Source organism: Mytilus galloprovincialis, chromosome 4 (genome assembly GCF_965363235.1).
Source record: "Mytilus galloprovincialis chromosome 4, xbMytGall1.hap1.1, whole genome shotgun sequence".
In the NCBI taxonomy this organism is placed as follows: domain Eukaryota; kingdom Metazoa; phylum Mollusca; class Bivalvia; order Mytilida; family Mytilidae; genus Mytilus; species Mytilus galloprovincialis.
Genome location: NC_134841.1, coordinates 14,303,583 through 14,322,255, shown reverse-complemented (window position 1 = coordinate 14,322,255; position 18,673 = coordinate 14,303,583). Strand labels below are relative to the sequence as shown.

General features: G+C 32.9%; 1 protein-coding gene across 6 annotated transcripts in view; it reads left to right on the top strand.

Annotated features, from left to right (window-relative positions):
- The window catches only part of LOC143071416 (histone-lysine N-methyltransferase NSD2-like), a 38,537-nt gene extending 21,125 nt beyond the window's left edge, over positions 1-17,412 (top strand). For 4 of the 6 annotated variants that reach the window (XM_076245682.1, XM_076245679.1, XM_076245680.1 and 1 more), the window contains 8 exons: positions 244-323; positions 3,783-3,895; positions 7,697-7,966; positions 8,919-9,040; positions 13,758-13,894; positions 14,322-14,428; positions 15,124-15,334; positions 16,797-17,412. In XM_076245682.1, coding sequence (XP_076101797.1) covers positions 244-323; positions 3,783-3,895; positions 7,697-7,966; positions 8,919-9,040; positions 13,758-13,894; positions 14,322-14,428; positions 15,124-15,334; positions 16,797-17,197 — 1,441 coding nt within the window. In that variant the 3' untranslated portion in view covers positions 17,198-17,412. Of the gene's footprint in view, positions 1-243; positions 324-3,782; positions 3,896-7,696; positions 7,967-8,918; positions 9,041-13,757; positions 13,895-14,321; positions 14,429-15,123; positions 15,335-16,184; positions 16,255-16,320; positions 16,374-16,796 lie in introns of those variants that run through there. The other 2 variants (XM_076245683.1, XM_076245684.1) reach the window with 2 other exon arrangements.
- Positions 17,413-18,673: the final 1,261 nt, after the last annotated feature.

Genomic DNA, 18,673 nt, shown 5'->3' with positions numbered 1-18,673 from the left:
ACCGGACATAATACAAATGACCGTTTTGGAAGCCTTGTTCTTAACTCCAACCTTGTTCAATTGAGGTATTACTACATGACGTTTGTGTTATTCTTGATCATAAAAACACACCTTGTTGACTTTTATTCTGCTTTTCTCATTTTTGCATTTCAACTAAAGATATACATGATATATGGGGAGGATTTGTTGGCTACACAAATTTTTTACACCTTTATATTCCTGTTTTCACTCTCTAACTTGCAGGTGTTTTGCATTCCAAGAAGGTGACAAAGCCTCAAAAGAAAACACAGCAAATAAGCATTTAGCTAAGATATTTAGCAAAGGTAAACTTAATTATTAGCTCACCTGGCCTAAAAGGCCATGTGAGCTTTTCTCATCACTTGGCGTCCGTCGTCGTCGTCGTCTGTCGTCGTTAACAATTTTTCAAACATCTTCTCCTCTGAAACTACTGAATGGATTTGAATGAAACTTAACATGATTGTTCCTTAGTATATCCTGCACAAAATGTGCGCTTCGATTTTTGATCCGTCAAAAAACATGGCCGCCGTTACTTAAAATAGAACATAGGGGTCAAATGCAGTTTTTGGCTTATATCTCAAAAACGAAAGCATTAAGAGCAAATCTGACATGGAGTAAAAATGTTCATTAGGTCAATATCTATCAGCCCTGAAATTTTCAGATGAATCAAACAAACCATTGTTGGGTTGCTGCCACTTAATTGGTAATTTTAAGGAAATTTTGCAGTTTTTGGTCATTATCTTGAATATTATTATAGATAAAGATAAACTGTAAACAGCAAAAAGGATCAGCAAAGTAAGATCTACAAATAAGTTAATATGACCAAAATTGTCAATTGACCCCTTAAGGGGTTATTGTCCTTTAATGACAATTTTTCACAATTTGTTCATCATATTTGCTAACTTTAAAAAATCTTCTCCTCTGAAACTACTGAATGGATTTGGTTTAAACTTAGCATGGTTGTTCCTTAGATTATCCTGCACAAAGTGTGTGCTTTGATTTTTGATCCGTCAAAAAACATGGCCGCCGTTACTTAAAATAGAACATAGGGGTCAAATGCAGTTTTTGGCTTATATCTCAAAAACGAAAGCATTAAGAGCAAATCTGACATGAGTAAAAATGTTCATTAGGTCAATATCTATCATCCCTGAAATTTTCAGATGAATCAAACATCCAATTGTTGGGTTGCTGCCACTTAATTGGTAATTTTAAGGAAATTTTGCAGTTTTTGGTCATTATCTTGAATATTATTATAGATAAAGATAAACTGTAAACAGCAAATATGATCAGCAAAGTAAGATCTACAAATAAGTTAATATGACCAAAATTGTCAATTGACCCCTTAAGGGGTTATTGTCCTTTAATGACAATTTTTCACAATTTGTTCATCATATTTGCTAACTTTAAAAAATCTTCTCCTCTGAAACTACTGAATGGATTTGGTTAAAACTTAGCATGGTTGTTCCTTAGATTATCCTGCACAAAGTGTGTGCTTTGATTTTTTGATCCGTCAAAAAACATGGCCGCCGTTACTTAAAATAGAACATAGGGGTCAAATGCAGTTTTTGGCTTATATCTCAAAAACGAAAGCATTAAGAGCAAATCTGACATGAGTAAAAATGTTCATTAGGTCAATATCTATCATCCCTGAAATTTTCAGATGAATCAAACATCCAATTGTTGGGTTGCTGCCACTTAATTGGTAATTTTAAGGAAATTTTGCAGTTTTTGGTCATTATCTTGAATATTATTATAGATAAAGATAAACTGTAAACAGCAAATATGATCAGCAAAGTAAGATCTACAAATAAGTCAATTTGACCAAAATTGTCAATTGACCTCTTTAGGAGTTATTGCCCTTTAAAGACTTTTTTCACAATTTGTTCATCATGTTGACTTACTTTAAAAAATCTTCTCTTATGAAACTGCTGTATCAATTTCAGCCAAACTTAGGCTAAATGAGTTTCAGAGTTTCAGAGTATCTAGTATAAATTTTATATTTCATTTCCTTGTATGTCAAGAAACATAGCTCCTATGGCTAAAATAGAACATAGGAGAAAATGATTTTTTTTTGCTTTTGAAGAAAATAGGACGATTCAAAGAACATTTAAATAAATTGAAAAGCCAAAATAATCATTGATGAGAGATTAAACCAAAAAAATTCAGGTGAGCGATTCAGGCTCTTGAGAGCCTCTTGTTATTTTATCCAGTTGGAATACCATTGTGTATATATATGTTTCTTTTTTCTTTTTTAGCTAAGGTTCTGTTTCATTGAACATATTTGATCAATGGTCACTTTAGTCTTTTGGCAGACAGTAAAACTATTCTTAAAGTGGCACCATTTTGGTTATGCAGGATGTATAAAATTGCAGCTATGTCCTGTCCTAATAGGGATGTTAAATCTGATGTCTCTTTTAGAGGGAATTGTTTTCCAATTTCCATTCATTTTTAGCTCGCCTGGCCCAAAGGGTCCGTCATTGTTAACTTTTACAAAAATCTGCTCCTCTGAAACTACTGGGCCAAATTTAACCAAACTTGGCCACAATCATCATTGGGGTATCTAGTTTAAAAAAATGTATCCGGTGACACAGCCAACCAACCAAGATGGCCGCCATGGCTAAAAATAGAACAATGGGGTACAATGTAGATTTTGGCTTATAACTCTGAAACCAAAGCATAAAGAGCAAATCTGACGGGGTAAAATTGTTTATCAAGTCAACATCTATCTGCCCTAAAATTTTCAGATGAATCGGACAACCAGGTGTTGTGTTGCTGCCCCTGAATTGGTTATTTTAAGGAAATTTTGCCGTTTTTGGTTATTATCTTGAATATTATTATAGATAGAGATAAACTGTACACAGCAATAATGTTCAACAAAGTAAGATCTACAAATAATTCAACATGACCAAAATGGTCAGTTGACCCCTGAAGGAGAAATTGCCCTTTATAGTAATTTTTTACCAATTTTTCGTAAATTTTTGTAATCTTTTACAAAAATCTTTTCCTCTGAAACTATGGGGCCAAAATTAACCAAACTTAGCCACAATCATTATTAGGGTATCTTGTTTGAAAAATGTGTGCGGTGACCCAGCCAACCAACCAAGATGGCCACCATAGCAAAAACATGGGGGTAAAATGTAGATTTTGGCTTATAACTCTGAAACTAAAGCATTTAGAGCAAATATGACGGCGTTAAATTGTTTAACAAGTCAATATCTATCTGTCTTGAAATTTTCAGATGAATTGGACAACTGGTTGTTGGTCATTTTTAAGGAAATTTTGCTGCTTTTATGGTTATTATCTTGAATACTATTATAGATATAGATAAACTGTACACAGCAATAATGTTCAGCAAAGTAAGATCTACAAATAAGTCAAACATGACCAAAATGGTCAGTTGACCCCTGAAGGAGTCAATTTTAAATTTTTTTTACTAATGTTACAAAATATTTTCCTCTGTAACTAAAGGGCCAAGTGCATTATAGATAGAGAATATTGTAAGTAGCAAGAATGTTCAGTAAAGAAAGATCTACAAACACATCACCATCACCTAAACACAATTTTGTCATGAATACATCTGTGTCCTTTGTTTAATATGCACATAGACCAAGGTGAGCGACACTTAAGAGTCTCTAGTTATTTTCTTTCTTATTTTTAACTGTTGGAATAAAGAATTATTTGCTGTATAACTCCCAAAAAAGAAAAAGAAATTTTTTATTCATTAAAGGATTTTATCATGATTAATGCCATGTTAATGTTTTAAGGTGTTTATGAAGCAACAGAGGCATTCAAAGTATGGAAGGCAGTGAAAGCCAACAAAGAACAAGTGGAGAAAGAAAGACAAGACAGAAAACCAGCACCATTTAAATATGTAAAGGTAAAGGTTTATATGTTCTTTAGGATTATATCTGCACATGATTAATTCCTTAGAAGAAGATATAAAAAGTATTGAATGTACCTCTAATACAAAACATTTTTGTGTGGGTACCAATTTTTGTGGATTAAGGAACGTACATGTTCGTGGATATTTAATTTTGTGGTTTTGTGGGGATGCATGCAAGGCTATAGAAAATTTAATATTCTTTAAACATTTAAATTCGTGGTATACTGGTACCCATGAAAATCCACGAAAGCAAGTTCCAACGAATAATAATGAATCCACAGTACCTCAAGACTCATATTAAGTACAAATATGGGTAGGGTCATTTTTATGCAGTTAAGCTGCATTATGCGAGCACCCTAGATTTGTGTTCTACCCAATAAATGCTGAAATACTTGCCATTGTTATTACCTAGCTCGCTACTATGTTATATATAACTAATTGAACACTTTTTTAATACTTTTTATTCTGGATTACAAAAAATATGACCAGAAAAACCTTAAATGATCGTCGATTTATCCAAAAGTTTTGAAGTTACACATAGGAAGTAGTGCTTATTAAGAATCCTTGTGCAGTTCATTATGACTTGTGCTTCTAGCCAAGATGTCAAAGAACAATTGTATGAACTATTTAATTGCCGAAAATCTCTTAAGACAAGTAGTTTAGATTTCCCAAATGGCAAAAGTCGTAGGGATATTGTTTGTCATCAATACGTAGTACAACTACGTCGGTAGTCTATTATATAATAAGTTCAACTGTTCATGCTGTTGGCGGCAATTTCAAATTAGAAAAAGAAATTTTCGTAGCTTTTCAATTTAGAGGCATGTGTGTAAATTAGCGGTGGTCCGAGGTCCTCGACCTTCCACTTTTGCAAGCGGAATTTCGAATAGGATAGTTGGTTTCTAGCTACGCCCAACGTAGTTGCCTTCTACTTGAAAGAAAATAAGAAATTACTTTGCAAACCTTTTCACCATGTTCACCAAAGTCTCCAATTAAACGAGCTAAAAACTTATTTTTATCATTATTATTTATGACAGCGATATTCATTTTGTTCAACCGCTAGCTTTATACAGAAAATCGCCGACAAATATTGTATAAATTCGAGTAAAATCGTATCTGATTGACAAAAACAACATTGTAAACACATAACAATGGCGGCCGTGAAGACAAAATTTTACAATATCGGATACGATTCCGGAAGCGGATAAGGATAATTCCGGGTTTGGCGATCAATTACTAAATAAATCAAAGCAGATGAAAAAATAAATCTATGCATGGTAAATGAATATAAACACTAGAAGATATATGTAAAAGAAAGAAAAAGCAGAAAAATATTTTATACAGCAGTGGCGGATCCAGAAATCTACATAAGTGGGGGCCCACTGACTGACCTACAATGTAAGAGGGGGCCCGCTTCAGTCACGCTTCAATGATTCCCTATATAAGTAACCAAATTTTTCCGAAAAAGGGGGGGCCGGGCCCCCTGCCCCCCCCCTACACCCGCCTCGGTACAGAAACTCAAAATTACTTTTTGACAAATTTTAATTTAAAAATCCAATACAATGTGACAGCTGGGAACAGTATATCTAAAAATATACATATTCATGGTCACAGTCTAAATTTTCTTTATCAGTGATAAATGATGATAATGCATGTGAGATGCTTTTAAAGTGTAAACATATTACTGCAATTTCGAAGGGTTATTTGTTTTTCTCAATTTTGAAGGGTCAATTAAAGTAGCTGAAAGTGTCTTTCTTTATTTTCACAAATAATGCAACTATATTATTTATACCTAAATGTAAGTAAATCATATGATATATAGGTGGCATTCTTTGGGCCACTCTACCCCACCTGTTTGATAACTTGGAAACGTCCAGCTCCCCACCCCTAAACCATATGAGGGGCAGATGCAGGATTTTAGGTTAGGAAGGGCGCAAACTTAAATTTTCGCCGAGCAGAGCGAGGCTAAAAAAATTTGAGGTAAAATTATCGGAATATTCTTTATTAAGCTGAGAACAACCCATGCTTTGCAAATTTAAGTGGAGGGGGGGGGGGGGGGGGGGGTGCAACCATATATATTCATGTTTGTGACAATATGAAAAATCAAATGAAATATAGAAAGAGTCGCTGGGGGGTCACCCACCCTTCCTGTTTTAGAATTTAAAAATGGTCCAGATCCCCACCCCATAAACCATATATTTTCATGTATGGGACAATATAACAAATCAGATGAAATATAGGGGAGTCCCTTGGGTCACCCCACCCCCTCCTGTTTGAGAATTTGAAACCCGTTGAGATCGCCACCCCTTAACCATATATTCATGTACGGGACAATATAACAATTCAAATGAAAGATAGGGGAGTCCCTGAGGTCACTGTACACCCTCCTGTTTGAGAACTTGAAAATGGTCAAGATCCTTACCCCTACACCATATATACTCATACTTAACTATACAATATAACAAATCAAATAAAATAACTATAACTAATTAAATGAAATATAGATGGAATCCCTGGGGTCACCCTACCCCTCCTGTTTGAGAACTTTGAAACCAATGAGATCCCCACCCCTAAACCATATATATTCATGCATGGGACAATATAACAAATAAAATGAAATGTAGGGGAAGTCCCTAGGGTCACCCTATCCCCAGTGGCAGATCCAGAAATTTTCGTAAGTGGGGGCCCACTGACTGTCCTAAGAAGGGCCTGCTCCAGTCACGCTTCAGTGATTCCCTATTTTAGCAACCAATTTTTTTCCAAAAAGGGGGGGCGCGGCCCCCCTCAATCCTCTGCCTACCCCTACCTGTTTGAGAACATGAAAACCGTTGAGGTCTCCACCCCTAAATTATATATATTCATATGTATAGGACAAAATAACAAATCATTTACATTTACTTTGGGCAGGTCAGTCAGACCTCACCTTTGATCCCTGTTGTAGTGAACATTTGTCTGATTCGTGTCTCATAACTTTTGTACTATAGAACAAAAACTCAGTTTTCTTTCCAGGGAAACCAGTCCGTTCAACTACCAAGTTGAACAACTGCAATCATTGGGAACTTGTACCACTGCAGACTCACCATAAAAAAATATACATTGATATATGCATTGGTTTTGAAACCTTGATAACATATAAATTATTTGCCTTAATAAATAAATCATTACATAAACATGAATGGACTATATATGAATGTTTAATGTTGAGGCAACATTGCCACAGTTTTCATTATTACGGTTGCCTCGGTTTTTGGTTAACTGCCTTCAGCGCTTACAGCGCTTTGATTACTGTTCTTGAGTTATGTCCCTTTATAACTTTGTATGATATGCAGGGGCATCATCTGTGTCCCATGGACACATTCCCCATTTATTTTAATCAACTGTACAAAGATAAAGGTCTCCATGTCTCTATGCAAATTTGTTGGATCAGAAAATGTATATGAAGTTGGGAAAATAATTTTAGATGGTAACATTGTTTACATGTCTAAATTACAGAAATCTTTATAATGAAAGACTTAACTTTAAATGCCTATAACTTAACAAATTGTTCACACTACTGAAGCTCAAGTTACTGTAAATTGAGAAATTATTGCAATGTTTTTATTATTGCGAAAAGTGGGACAGTTATAATTTAAACTCACATTTAAAAAAATTTTATATGAATTAGCCAAATTTTTCTCAATATTGCAAATATTCAAATCAAATTTTAGTTAAAATGACACAATTGCAATTATGAATGCACACAATAATTTCTGAATTTACAGTATGTCAGGCTAACTAACCTGCTTTATATCTCTACAGACAAATTTGCCAATAGGCAGTGTACAGATCTACAAAGCTGATTTGACGGAGATTCCACGGTGTGAGTGTAAACCAGAACAAGATAATCCCTGTAGTTCTGACACAGACTGTCTCAACAGAATGTTAATGTATGAGTGTCATCCAGCTGTTTGTCCAGCTGGAGAGAAATGTCAGAATCAGAGATACCAGAAACGGGAATATCCAGACTCAGAACCTTATAAAGTTCCTGGCAAAGGATGGGGACTAAAAACAAATGTTCCTGTTAAAAAGGTATGACCTTACTAAATGTCAGCGGCATTAGATAAATTTGATACTTTTATACTGATTATCCAGAATTGCCAAGGTATAGAATAGATAGTAAAGGAATTTTGTTAACAATATACTTGTGAATTGAAGTATGAATTTTATTTATTTCTGCTGTTCAGATTTAAATGTTGAAAAACAAATATACTGACCAACAATGGAAAACAATTTACAATATTCCAAACCCCCTAAGGTCTCATTTGCTTATAATTTGAATTATAAAATAGTGATAACTATATTGAATTATTAACATACACTTTGTAATAACCAATGTGAGGACTGTCCTACCTTAATCTGTTACTGATTTTTTAGATTTTCTATATCAAATCATGAACATAGCTATTTCTATTTAAATTATTTGGTGACAGCAGGACACACACACATATTCCTTGGAACACTCTCAAATCTTACCATTAATATCTTGTATCATTCTTATTATACCCCACGCAACGAAGTTGCAGAGGGTATAATGTTTTTGATCCGTCCGTCCGTCCGTCCGTCAGTCCTGTTTCTTGTCATCGCAAATCCTCTCAAACCACACAACAGAATTTCAGGAAACCTTTTTAGATAATAAGGACATAATATGTAGATGTGCATATCCACAGGAAATTATGATTCAAATTTTTTTCTAGGAGTTATGCTCCTTTGAACTTATTTGCTTCAATGTTTTTCTGCAACAGTTTGTCATCACAACTCCTCTGAAACCACACAACAGCATTTCATGAAACTTTGTAGATAATAAGGACATACTATGTAGATGTGCATATTGACAGAAAATTATGATTCAATTTTTTTTTCTTATACAATTTTCTTTTCTTACACTTATTTCATTTCTCCAATGACAATGTAGGGACGTGGGATATGTGAGCGCGCTCACTAAGGTTCTTTTATTATTTAAAGATACTGTTTACAATTTCAGGGACAATTTGTTAATGAATATGTTGGTGATTTAATTGATGAAGATGAGGTTAAAAAGAGAATTAAACAAGCGCATGATGATAATGTGATGAATTTCTACATGTTAACATTAGATAATAAAAGGTTTGTTTCTTCTTATTACATTCAGAGTTAAAAGGTATAATAAAACTAGATAAATGTCTTAATTGTTAGGGTGAATAGAAAAAATGAGACTAGAGTGAGCTACTATAGGTTGCAATCTTTATGGGTGGTACAAAAGTTAAGAAATCTTTATCTAGCCTATGTGATTTTCATTTTTTGGTTGTTTATATATGCTTAACATATTTATCATATATTTAGTACAAAATACAGCAATTTGGTATATCTAATAAAGGGTTTGTTTTCCAGTCTGTATCACCTACCCTGTATCGCATAGCTAAACCCGTATCGCATAGCAAAACCTATATCGCATACCTGGCGTGACATCATAATACGAATGATGTCAACGTTTGACGTCCAGTTGCTGTATTTCCTAGCATAGGAAAAAAATTAGTTCCCACTGGAAAAAATGTCCTATCATTTCAACTAAAATCAATATTTTTCAAAATTTTTTACCTATTAACTTTACAAGCGATTTTTATACGAAAAATAAGATGTAGAAATATCTGAAGTTCTGAAGTTTTATTGTTTATTTGGTCATAATTTTAGTAAAATTATTTTCATTAGGCCAACATTAAAAATATCTTTGTTTCCCCTCTCCTGACTGAGGTTGTTAGAGTATGGATAGGTAGGTAGGCAAATTATTTTATTTTATTCCTTGATATGGTTTTCTATATTGAATTTGTACAAAATTCAACAGGTAAGGCTCAAGTCAAGAAAAGGGGTATTCCCTGTATTCTAATTCAGTGTACACCCCAGTTTTCTGGTGTTAAAAAAAAAAACAGTATACAGGGACCTCCTTTTTTATGCCCCACCTACGATAGTAGAGGGGCATTATGTTTTCTGGTCTGTGCCTCCGTTCGTCCGTTCTGTTAAAGTTTTTGGTCGAGGTAGTTTTTGATGAAGCTGAAGTCCAATCAATTTGAAACTTAATACACATGTTCCCCATGATATGATCTTTCTAATTTTAATGCCAAATTATAGTTTTGACCCCAATTTCATGGTCCACTGAACATAGAAAATGATAGTGCAAAGTTCAGGTTAAAGTTTTTGGTCAAGGTAGTTTTTGATGAAGTATAAGTTATATCAACTTGAAACTTAGTACATATGTTCCCTATGATATGATCTTTCTAATTTTAATTCCAAATTAAAGTTTTGACCCCAATTTCATGGTCTACTGAACATAGAAAATGATAGTGGGAGTGGGGCATCTGTGTACTATGGACACATTCTTGTTCCTATTCATTTAATGTAATGAAATCTACAAAAGCGCACATTCTACTTGTGATAACAATGCTTAATGATAGCAAGTGTTTTTTTAGTTAAAAAATCAAGCTTATTTCAAGTCTAATTTGATGCATAACTCACAACAAAACAATTCCTTTGTTCACCAATTCATACCTTGATTATCAATTATGAGATGACAAAAAGATACATGTATGTTAATCACTTGGGAATTAAAATTCAATGAATAAATATTTTCAATAGAAGTGAACATCATTCAGTTATGTTCAGTTACACCTGGATCATGCAGCTTGGTCAATTGATTTCTAAACAAAGATTTGTATGTTTTTTCGAGTTCTAGAAGAAACAAGGCTTCACTTTATATTAATGTTTTGTATTTCCTAAAATACTTTTAATAAGCATTTACGAATTCTACTGATGCAGTTATAACGTGCCCTTTTGTAATTTTCATGCCATAAATTAAAAAAGCAAACCCCATTTAAACTGGGTTTGTTTTACACCAGAAAACAGGGACGTTTCCAGAAAGCAGGGAATACATGTATTCCACATTTCCTGACTTGTGCCCAACCTGTTCAAAGACAAAGTAGATAGATTTTAAAGCACGAGTTGGCCCATTTTTACTCAGTCTTCAAGATTTTATCCTTTAAACAGGAACAGAGGTTAGACACAAAGCAAATCAAGATGCAATCAGCGGTTTGAAAGATGCTTCAGGTTTTTTTTTTATTTTCAAAAAAGATCACCCTTGCACACAAACAAATCGTGTGGCAAAGCATTTTGTTTGTTTTCCTTGATTCCAATTCATGTAGACCCTTCAATGCAAAAATACCTTGATTTAAAACGCATCGGAAAGGTATCACCAAAACCCAACGCTCGTTGACTACTGCATCGGAAAAGTATCACCAAAACCCAACGCTCCTTGACTACAGCATCGGAAAGGTATCACCAAAACCCAATGCTCGTTGACTACAGCATCGGAAAGATATCACCAATAACCAAAATAGCGACAACAAAAAAATAGTGGACAAGAATGGCCAATAAAATTTTTCGTGTCGCAATGATTTTACCAGGTCGGTTGGGTGAGGGGAAACAAACAATATTTTATTTTTGGCCTTACCTGATGGATTAAACATATGCAAGTTTTTACGATTTTAATTGGGTTAGAATAGATAGCAAAATTTTTATAAAATATTTTTCTTGCTGTTCACCTCGTTAGTAAAATAAAACGATCATGAATAATATCATTGCCAAATAAACAATAAAACTTTAAGCATTTCTACATCTTATATTTATTTGATAGATATTAATTTCAGTTGAAACAATAGAACAGTATCGTTAGTGGATGCATTTTGATACATTATGGTTTTTAACATGTATTGAGAATAATAAGATTGTAGGGCACATTACGATGTGGATATTAAGCAAATAAGGAAGTCGATAAAAAACAAGTCAGCTGGAAAAATGCAGAAAAATCATAATGTTCTTTTCTAGCTTATGTCGGACGATTTATAAAAAAAAATGAATGTCCCATGAATCTGATTCTATTGAAATATATGAAAAACAGATAATACATGGCAAAATCCATATTGCATGCTGTATCACCACTAAACACCAATATCAGTCCCGAGGGCCGAAGGACTGATATTGGTTTCTCGTGGTGATACAGCATGCAATACGGATTTTGCCATGTATTATTCTATATTGAACAGACACTTGCCATTTTATTGAAGACTAGATTTTACCTCTGGATGACTCTTTTTATGTCCCCAGGGGCTGATTTATTTCTATACAGTACATTCCGGTTATTTGCATAGCCTATTTGTCAGATGAAATTATGCAATAAAGCGGAGTATGCTTATATCCGAAATGCCAAAATACGGAGACAAATAACATCGATAGTGCAGATCAGTAAAGGAAATCCTGAAGAAAGATGAACGTCCATAATCCACTTACAACATGAATGATTATTTATTCTAATAAAAGTTATTTGTCTAGTGTCATGCATTTTATTTCATTGTTTATTCTTTCAATAAAGTTTATGAACACATTTAGTTTTAGTTTATTTATGTACCGACTTTTCCTTTACCTGAGATACGAAAATAAAATTGTTCTAAAAATTGTTTCTATGACCCGGATGTACAAATTATATTGTTACGCTTTGATTAAAACAAACTGTTGAACAATGCTACACAGTTTATAATCATTTGATACAATAAATGTGTAATGAACTGCCTTTAATATGCAGTATTTACTGGTTGCACAGTGATGTAACACTGTTACTTTAACCTCGTTAGTTTCGTATATATGCAAAGCAGCAGGTAATGGGGCCCTACACGGGTTATTTGCTGGACACGAGTGTTGAAAGTGAGAAAATATAATAATTTTAAGTTAATGTTCTTTTCAAAAAATATTAAAAGTGAAAGATTGATGTATGAAATTCTTCAACCATATATAAATGCCCTGTAATATTTAACATAAATGTAGATCACCCCTAGCCAAATTACGAGATTGCACATTGGATAATGATCGATAATTAGCAGGCGTTAATGTTTTAAAAATACACCCAAAATGTAATCTATGAACAATGTTTGAAATGCAATCAATAATTAACACCTTTTGAGATAGAAGATCATAGAATGATTGTGTTTTTACAACAATCAGCTGATTGACATTTTTATGACCTCGAGGCTTAAAATAGAATATGGGAAACTTTACCTGTGTACACATCGAGGCTTTTTTATAATCATATAAACACGAAAGAAACTGTTTTAAAACTTTATTCAAATAATACATAAGTAAATGTGAAATAATATCAAAAATTATGATGCATTCAAGAAAAATATACTTACAAATTGCTGTTTCCGGTCAAAAATCTCGTTAGTTTTAACTAAGCATATCTAGCTGGCAATTATTTTCTATGCAATTAACCGAAATGCCACTTGTGGGGCTATGCATATAACCGTACAATTTAACATTAGATGAATGGGAAATGGTTTTGTGCAGGAGAAAAGTATGCAATTAACCGAATTATGCTATTAAGCGGTATGCAATTAAGTGGAATCGACTGTATTATAAATAAAAAAGTTCATAACAAGAGATTTGATTACTTCTGAATATTAATTCATATTCTCAGATAATTACAGATAAAGGCAATATGTTTTTGCTGTGCTATGCACTTTTTATTTCCAAAACTTTCTGAACCCCACTGTTTAAACAACACATAGCAAATAAGTGCAATAAATTGTCACAATTGACTTATATTGTCAATGTTAACTAATAGTAGGGAAACTTGATTTGGTCTGTTTAATACATACCTGTCGAGGGCATCTTCCCCCCTCTTCATCTTCCCTCCTCAATGATCATAATTTAATGTTAAGTTTTCATGATTAGATATCCTTCATAAATTATTAAGTACTGCATGAAATCAGTTTACTCATCTTATAACAATATTTGATTACAGAATAATAGATGCTGGACCTAAAGGAAACTTGTCCCGGTTTATGAACCATAGTTGTCAACCTAACTGTGAAACACAGAAGTGGACTGTAAATGGTGATGTCCGTGTGGGTCTGTTTGCACTGCATGATATTCCAGCAGGTAAAACATTGTTACAAACACATTGATCTGTCAGAATATTCAAATTTAGATTTAAAAAGAATATTTTCAGAATTTTATTTGTAAAGCATTTATATTGCTCAGACTAGTGACTTCTTAAAGAGTTATGTGTAATGATATATTTCTGGTTTTTTTTTGTATTCATTATTGATACAACACAAGGTTTGACATTCCTGAACTAACATCAGAGGGATTTGTATCAGTGCCTCAGCTTCCAGAAAATTAATCTGATTATTTAGGGACAGTTGTTCAGTAATCATGAAACATGACTTATAATTTAAATGTATTTATAACAGGAAAACTGCATCACACAAACCAAAAATTAGTCTGACCAAGAACTGGTTTGCATCCTAAAACATTTATTATGAAACATTACTGAATTATTGACTAAGATTTGTTTTTTTTACAGGATCAGAGCTTACATTCAATTACAACTTTGAATGTTTGGGAAATGACAAAACAAGTTGTTCTTGTGGTGCTGCTAACTGTAGTGGATTCCTGGGCGTTAGGCCAAAGGTAAAACAGAATTTACACTTATATATATGTAGGAATTTAAGATCTTTACTCGTTTCTTTAAATACATAGACTTTGTCTACACATAGGTAAATAATGACTTAAAATATAGGCTTTTCTAGATGAATGACTATTTGCTCTTCTCACCCTGCCTCATTAATTATATATATCCTTGACAAATTAATAATCTCTAAAAACCATTTAATTCTAATATTTCAAATACCAAAGAATTTGTTTTATACAGAATTTAATATCAACTGAATTCTTAGAACATGGAGTGCCGTACAGACCTTGTGTTGGGTTATGCATCTTACTATTTAAGATTTATTCTATGTCAGTTATCTTTTTTGATGATCAAATAGAGAAAAGAAAAACTTTGCAAAACCTGCTACATCTATACCTCAAGAATTCAGGTATCACATTAAATGGGCATTTCGAAAAGGCAAACTCGTCTTAAATCACTGAACAAATATTTGAAATTTTTGCATTATGGTTGTTATTTTCTAATTGATAAAACCTTGTGAACTGGCACATTTTATTTTGATAGATCAGTATTATAATACAAATCTTTTAGGATATGGACCACAAAGTTTAACTAGTGTAACAGCTTCATTAAGCTACAAGTATGCTCAACTATTACAGTCTTTTTAGATATCAAGTTTTATAAGTTAAAATGTATTTGTTATCTTTTTTGACAGACTGCAGCTGCAGCAGCTCAAGAGAAAAAAGCTAAAGAAGCCAAAAGTAAAGATAAAAAGAAACGGAAAAAGAGAAAAACTGAAGTAAAGAAAACCCATGAGGATGATTGTTTCAGATGTGGCGAGGGAGGCGAGTTAATCATGTGTGACAAGAATGGATGTCCAAAATCTTATCATTTAACTTGTCTTAAGCTGAGCAAACCTCCACATGGTAGGTATTAAAGAGATATAGTTAATGTTATCGTATTTAATATAGGAACTAAAGAAACCAAAATCATGATATTAATGTTAAAAGGGCTTCTACTTGTATGTCAAAACTATTCACAGAAATATTGAAAAAAAGGGAATCATATTAGAAGTTGGATCTAAATCTCCAGTGAGCTAGATAAATAGTACAAATTACACTAGACAACCAAAACTATGTTATAGACAACAATACTCCAGGAATGATAAAGAAAAAGAAGATATTGTAATAATGAAATATTTCAAGTTTGCTCTGAATAATCTACAAAATTTTCATAAACACAAACCCCAAAAAGACATGTATGGGGATGTTATCCCAGGTACTCTGGAAGGGTAAGCAGATCCTTCTCCACGTGTGGCACCTGTTGTGTTGCTCTTGTAAGTACAAACCTGGTGATAATTATAATTTGGTAGGTCACATTTGGGGAAAAGAGGATAGACTTGTGGTTACAATCCATTATCATCTGTGAAACAAATATTTCATAACAGTCGACCAACTCGTGATGGCATCCATTAATTTATTTTAAGGATGATTTCAACTTTCCACTAAAGTTACTGGCATGAATAGAGACATTATCTCTACCATGAAACCGCTCAAGTAATAAATTACTTCCATCCTTTCAAAAGAAGGTAAATAAGCGTTACCTTCAAAAAGTGTTTAATTGTTGAGTTCATACATAGAAAAACTATCATCTACATCATCCACTTCATGTGTATTTTGTTTATTACAGTTAATTGGGATTGTCCATTTCTTCATTGTGATTATTGATTTATATAGAGAACATACATCAACTTCATGTGTATTTTGTTTATTACAGGTAAATGGGATTGTCTGTGGCATCATTGTGATTATTGATCAGCTTCATGTGTATTTTGTTTATTACAGGTAAATGGGATTGTCTGTGGCATCATTGTGATTATTGATCAGCTTCATGTGTATTTTTTTTAGTACAGGTAAATGGGATTGTCCGTGGCATCATTGTGATTATTGATTTATATATAGAATAGACATCAACTTCACGTGTATTTTGTTTATTACAGGTAAATGGGATTGTCCGTGGCATCATTGTGATTATTGATTGATTTATATATAGAATAGACATCAATTTCACATGTATTTTGTTTATTACAGGTAAATGGGATTGTCCGTGGCATCATTGTGATTATTGATTTTCATGTGTATTTTATTTATTACTGGTAAATGGGATTGTCCGTGGCATCATTGACTTGATGTGTATTTTGTGTATTACAGGTAAATGGGATTGTCCGTGGCATCATTGACTTCATGTGTATTTTGTGTATTACAGGTAAATGGGATTGTCCGTGGCATCATTGTGATTATTGATCAACTTCATGTGTATTTTGTTTATTACAGGTAAATGGGATTGTCCGTGGCATCATTGACTTCATGTGTATTTTGTTTATTACAGGTAAATGGGATTGTCCGTGGCATCATTGTGATGAGTGTGGTAAACCAGCCACCAAGAAATGTGCCCTTTGTCCTGACTCATTCTGTTCAGTACATGAAGAAACCAATATCAGGGAAGTACAAGGTTTTCTTCTTTGTACTGACCATGAAGATTCCGAGGCAAATGATCTGTACATATCTGATCAGGATGAACGAGCCTCCAGCAGCACCAGGTCTTCAGTGTCATCAGATGTGGCCTCTGAAGATGATAACAAACCAGTGGAGAAAAAGAAGGCAAATAAACGAGGCAGAAAGAGTAAATCTCAGGGTACAGACGATCCATTGGCCGTAGCCCCAATGTTTGACGATAGCGATGACGATGGATTCTCAGGACTTGTTATAGACATACCAAGTATCCCATAATGCATCTTGATTTCACACATAAATAAAAAGTTTCATTGCATGAATTCGAATTGTTCATTAACAAATAACAAATTTGAGAAGAACTTGTTAACTTTGTTTTTGTAAGTATCTTAATATTATTGGTTATATTCATCCTGTTACAATATTTGTCATATTCTCTTTGTTAACAAGTTGACAATAAATTAAAAGTATTCTGATTAATCAGATAAGGGCAGTATTGTTGTTTCTCATTTAATAAGTTAATCCAACAACTGTGTTTCCTGAAAATAAACATAATGTAAATACCTAATGTGACCTCAGATTTACTCAGCAAACTTAGGAAACAGCATATAATTTGTATATTGTGATAAACTGTTTACCTAAATCACTTTTCTTCATATTATAGTGAAGTCCAATATTCTCGATTATAATCATTGTGTTTAATATGGTAGGAATACCATAATTTTTTATAATACCAATGATGCTGTATCTACATTAGTTTTTATCACACATTGTCATGCCTGTTAGTTTGGCAAGACTTTACCATTTTCAAATATGTTTATTAATTTCAAATTAAAAAAAAGTTATAACTTTACATTATATAAATAAATTGATAAAAAAAAGTTTATTTACTTCATTGGCATATATATATGGCTGGCATTTTTATTTTTATGGATAAATTTAGAAAGAAAGGAAAAAATTTCAATATTTTTGTATGAATAGCTATATGTAATTTTTAGAAATATTTGATGGCCATGATTTACTCATCCTTTTATTTTCTGAAAAACCTTCTGTCATTTTTTTTTTTTTATTAAAAATATTTTCCATTCAAATAAAACAAAATAAATAACAACAATTTAAAAAAAAGCAGAGAAATATAAATTACTATTGAAAATGATATAACCAGTGTTTCAATTAAGCATCCATTCTATGGTAACTGAATTAAAATAAAAATAATGTTAGAATTATGCAGAAGGGGGGGGGGGGGTGAAATTGTTAACATTTTATTGTTATATTTGGACACATTATTAAAGTGTCTTGCAAGTTTTAAACTATTGATATTTATGGTAGTGAAATGTTGACACTTTGTGTGATATGTTCAGGATTATTATCAGGTTGCACATATTTTCTGAAACTTACTCTCAATTTTGAATACTATTAATAATTTTAACTTTATTAGCTCAAGTTATACCCTTTTAGGAGGATCAAAATTGTGGTAACAGGGAGGGCTATATAGAAATCCATCTGTCATTGTGCCTTGTCGTCACAGATATTGATGAAAACACGATAGTAGAGCGTAGCATATGATTAAAGGAAAATATCCAGTTCTACTTGTACAAGGGGAGATAATAAAATTAAATCAATTTACTTATCAGTACAAGACAATGGAATAATGCTAGTGTCCTCATTTTCCCAGTCTGATATGGGGAAAACTAAAGGCAGATTATAAACTTTATATTGCAAGTACAACTGATAGGGAATTTTTATCTTATCATG